Below are 4,275 nucleotides of genomic sequence, written 5' to 3'. Positions count from 1 at the left end.
TTTGGCATGGCTTCCACGATAAGTAGAGCCGCAAGAAGTTGAAGCGGGCCGTTCCAAGGGGTCTAAAAGAAGCTTCAGCTTTTTACCGTAGGCCGGTAGCAATGCAACATGAAAATCAGATTGAGCTCCAACAAGATATTTTTTATTTTTTTGGGAGATAGCTCAGTTTTTTTTTTAAAAAAATCTTAAAAGGAGAACGATCAGTTGTTAAATTGATCCACAAAGGAAACACAAAGTAAGCCCGTGGAAATGGGCCAAAATAGCCCAGATCACAATGGCAGTACGCATCGGCCCATTCCAGATCCGTGACGTACTCCTCCACCACGCCCAACTTCCATGGCGCTGCCGTCGCCCCCCTCCGCGTCAGCTCCGGCCTCAGCCGGCGAGCGGTGGCCGCCTTTGGAGTCTACCCCCGAAGTTTTCAATCAGGTATCCCTCACTCTCCTTCCTCTGACCATCAATTCGATGGTATGCTCGTTCCTCTCTGACCTCTCCGCGGCGTCGGCGCGCGGGCGCAGTTCATGTGGTCGCTAGGCGTCCCGGACGACGACGTGGAGTTCCATGATGTGTACGGACTGGACGCCGACGCGTTGGATATGGTTCCGCAGCCTGTTCTCGCCGTTGTTCTCTGTTTCCCCGATCCACCACAGGTGCGTTTGCCCTTTCTGTTTTCCCGAATCAGGGGAGCAAGTACATTGCCAAATTGAACAAGCTCCAGTAACTCGATTTTGGAGGAGATTAGTCCCCCAATCCTGTAGCCATTCACGAGTATAAATAATTGCTTAGAGGAAACTATAATTGCAGGACAAGCAAAGGTGAGGCTACACCTGTTGGAGTGCAGTTTCACCAAGCCTCACATTTGATTGTGCTGTATAAGTGTGTAAACCCCAGACGAGGTGACAGTAGTGACTGCTGGTAGTGTTGAGTAATGAACAATGAGTGCCTAAACAATTTTTATTATGTTGCATATGTCTTTAAAAAAAATATATGTTGCATATGTAACCCAACTCATCCAAATATACGAGTGTGGCTCTTTTAATGTGGAATGCACATATAAAAGTTGTTTTCATATTTATGAGCTTAGTAAGGGAGTTTCAGTTTTTTACTGAGGTGCGCTCTTGTTCCACTGCAGGATGCAAGTTACCCTTCAGAACAACTCTTATTTTCTGGAGAAAAGGTGAACAATTGTGTTCCTTGTAGATGCCATTTTTTTCGTTCCTCACGTATGGTTTACAGTTGATTTCTCCATCATAAAAATCCCTGATAGTTTTATATCGAGTTGTTCATATCCCTTTATTGTGCATGGTGTTTCATGCTGCCTTGTGTAACACAGGAAACACAGGACCAGGTTTACTTTATAAAACAGATTGAATCATTGGGAAATGCTTGTGGAACTGTTGCTCTACTCCATGCTGTTGGAAATGTATCTTCAGAAGTCAATTTAGGTAACCTGAAACAATTATATGCAGCACACAGAATTCTGTAAGATGATTGTAATATTTCTTACTCTCTCCTTGTTCCTGAATTGAATTAACCTATCTGGTCTTTTGTAGTGGAGAATTCATGCTTGGACTTGTTCTTCAAATCAACTTCTGGCATGGACCCATATGAGGTTCTTGTTTGTTTTCTCAAAATGCATACTCATTACCAGGATACCTTGATCAGTCTTGCAGTTTTTTCCCTTATATGGTTATGCCTCATGCCATGTTTTCCAGCGTGCTGTGTGTCTGGAGAAGGATGATGCCATGGCAAGGGCTCACTCACTGGCTGCCAATGCTGGTGTCACAGAGGTACTGGTTTCTTTGCATATGTGAACCGGAATTCAATCTGGAAAACATCAAAGAATAAGAACTGTCGAATGTAGGGCTATGCACTAAATACAGTTAATGATGTTCCACTATACTTATTTTTACTCTAGTTAGCATAGTTTCAAGTTCTGAGCTGAACTGGCTGTGTGCATTGACAGAAAAATAATCGTGAAGCTTAAACTTGTGATTCTACTTTATATAGATAGATAGATGAAGCATTGTTATGGTTATTGTTTTCTTCAGCTGAATATAGATAAATAATTTTGTTACAGGTCATACACATGAAATTCATCAGTGTGTTTCAACCTGAGCTGTCCCAAACTGAAAATAAGGAAAAAATAATAATAGCCAAAAAATTTTCTGTGACTTATTTTCTCATCATTTTGTCAATTACATCTAACCACAAGACTTGCCTTTGTTTGGCAGCTCAGTGATCTTGTAGAAGAGCACTATATTTGTTTTGTGTCTGTCAATGGTAAGGCGAAGTCTTTGACAGCGGCTTTTCACCATCCATTTCTCTGTTTTTCATCTTTTTTTTGAATGTCACCGGGGGGGATTAATCCCCACCTGAATATATATTATATAGCCCAAAACGGCTCGTTATATGTTTTTCATGTATTTACACATCAATAAGGAGCTAAGTCGGGTTGTAGGAACACTTTATGAGCTTGATGGGATGAAGGATGGACCTATAAAGCACAGATCCTGTTCTTCTATAAGTTTGCTGCAGGTACTGCAAGGTTATGAAGTGGTTCCTGTTTTTCTTCTTGTTTTCCACATCCTTTTCCATTTCCTTAAACTAGTTGCTGAAACTGCTGACAGTAAAGCTCAAAGGAAATGGCTGATGCTTATTAGAATTTTCCGTTATAATATAGCCTACAATGACCATTTTATTGCACCAGGATGTTGTTCCTATCATTAAGGCCATCATGTGCAATATCCCCAACTCAATCAACTTCAATCTTATGGTGCTGTCAAGGAAAGAAAAATAATGCTGCTGCTATTCCTTAAGCCGGTAAGCGATGGAATGCAAAAAGCAAGGGTTCAAGGGAAGGGGTTTAAACGGATGCATGCATGTTTGGACTGTAGCTGCGATACTGTTTTATACTCCCCATTCTCCATGCACCCTCTTAAAGGTACAATTTCAAATGACACCCAACCATTTTTCCTTGTTAGCAGCAACATTCAGTCTAATCATAAGTTAAGTGAATGCAAACTGTTTTCAATTATCTGTTCGTTTAATTATTTTTTCCTGATGTGTAGCTATTAGATCTAGTTGAGTACTTGACTACATTCATTTTTAGTCTTCTCAAAGCATCTGAAAACTTGTCTCAGATTTGCTTATCAAGCCTGACCAACGCCCATCCTTTACTCTGGTTCTGCCCTACAGGTACAAGTTCAGACACAGCTGACGCCTCAGCCTCCAGTAGTTCTCATTTCTTTTAGTGGGAGCCAATGCAACGTCCTCCTTACGTGCATGCTTGTTACCTATCTAAAACTCCCTCCGTCCTGATGTTCTAGGATTCAAAAATGTCCCAAAAAGCTTTTGATGTTTTAGCTCTTGGACAATAGATTTGGCCATATCAGCTTGGAATTGTGGTTTGCATGCCTTCATAATTCCTTTTAATGAGGAGCTTATTCCTTAATGTAGTCTTTTGGCAAATAACAGCCCAAACTGATCTCGACTAGTGTCAATCAAATATGTTGGTTTGCCGGAGAATACTGGAAGTAACCACATTCATTGACACTTAAAAGAGATCAGTTCGATTCTGAGGCGTAATGGTAAATACATCCAAATTTGATTCACATGCATAAGAGCTAGATGGCACAAATATCTTATTTGAAGGACTCTCTTGGCGTAAGAGACATAGTACTACTGATATTACAGTCATACAGCTACAGTTTTGATGGTTGATGAGTACATGGAACAGGCCAGAATAAAAAATCCTTTATCTAAAAAACAGTTGCAAATTTTAAAAGGCAGAATAGTTATTTTGGTCCCTGAACTATTCCTTGAGACTCAGTTCATCTCTTAACTTTCAAAACGGCCGTTTTAGTCCTTAAACTCTACTTTTAGGCTCAATTACATCCCAAAACTACGAAGATGATCGTTTCAGTCTACAAACTTTGCATTTTCGGTTCAATTTCATCCATAAAGTATCAAAAGTGTATTTCGGTCTTTAAACTTTTATTTTCAATCCAATTTTGTCTATCCAAAAAGAAAACTTTATATTTTAGGCACAATTTCATCCATGAATTATCAAAATGCATTTTGGCTCAACTTCATCCTTTGTTCAGCACCATGTGCGATTTGAGATGGATAGTAATCGTTAGGTACTATTGTCCCTGGCGTCGCCCTAACTACTGAATCAGATAGCACACTTTCAACATTTATATTCATATTCTAAGATGAATATAAATATAGATCTAAATATTCTTAAATATGACTTATTTTTAGCCTATGGAA

At 39.8% G+C, this 4,275-nt stretch overlaps 1 protein-coding gene across 2 annotated transcripts; it reads left to right on the top strand.

The window, feature by feature from the left end:
- The first annotated feature begins 296 nt into the window (after positions 1–296).
- LOC136494014 (ubiquitin carboxyl-terminal hydrolase 3-like) lies at positions 297–3,559 on the top strand. Of its 2 annotated transcripts, none has more exons than XR_010768466.1 (10): positions 297–429; positions 519–650; positions 1,133–1,177; positions 1,334–1,445; positions 1,554–1,612; positions 1,716–1,790; positions 2,235–2,283; positions 2,462–2,538; positions 2,711–2,944; positions 3,199–3,559. XR_010768466.1 is itself a non-coding variant. In XM_066490153.1 (10 exons), the coding sequence occupies exons 1-9, from the start codon at positions 337–339 to the stop codon at positions 2,798–2,800; spliced, it is 732 nt and encodes a 243-aa protein (XP_066346250.1). In that variant the 5' UTR covers positions 297–336; the 3' UTR covers positions 2,801–2,823; positions 3,199–3,553. The 2 variants fall into 2 exon arrangements, 1 of the variants encoding a protein (XP_066346250.1); XM_066490153.1 differs by having other exon boundaries at positions 2,711–2,823; positions 3,199–3,553.
- The last annotated feature ends 716 nt before the right edge of the window (positions 3,560–4,275 follow it).

The sequence above is a fragment of the Miscanthus floridulus genome, chromosome 11, assembly GCF_019320115.1.
Source record: "Miscanthus floridulus cultivar M001 chromosome 11, ASM1932011v1, whole genome shotgun sequence".
In the NCBI taxonomy this organism is placed as follows: domain Eukaryota; kingdom Viridiplantae; phylum Streptophyta; class Magnoliopsida; order Poales; family Poaceae; genus Miscanthus; species Miscanthus floridulus.
Note: the sequence above shows the minus strand (reverse complement) of the source record. Positions and strands in the feature narration are given on the sequence as shown.

Coding starts and splice junctions, on each gene's coding strand:
- LOC136494014 (XM_066490153.1), top strand. CDS start 337: ATGGCGCTGCCGTCGCCCCCCTCCGCGTCAGCTCCGGCCTCAGCCGGC. Junction 1,613..1,715: donor CTGGCATGGACCCATATGAG/GTTCTTGTTTGT, acceptor CATGTTTTCCAG/CGTGCTGTGTGTCTGGAGAA. Junction 2,539..2,710: donor CTTCTATAAGTTTGCTGCAG/GTACTGCAAGGT, acceptor TTATTGCACCAG/GATGTTGTTCCTATCATTAA.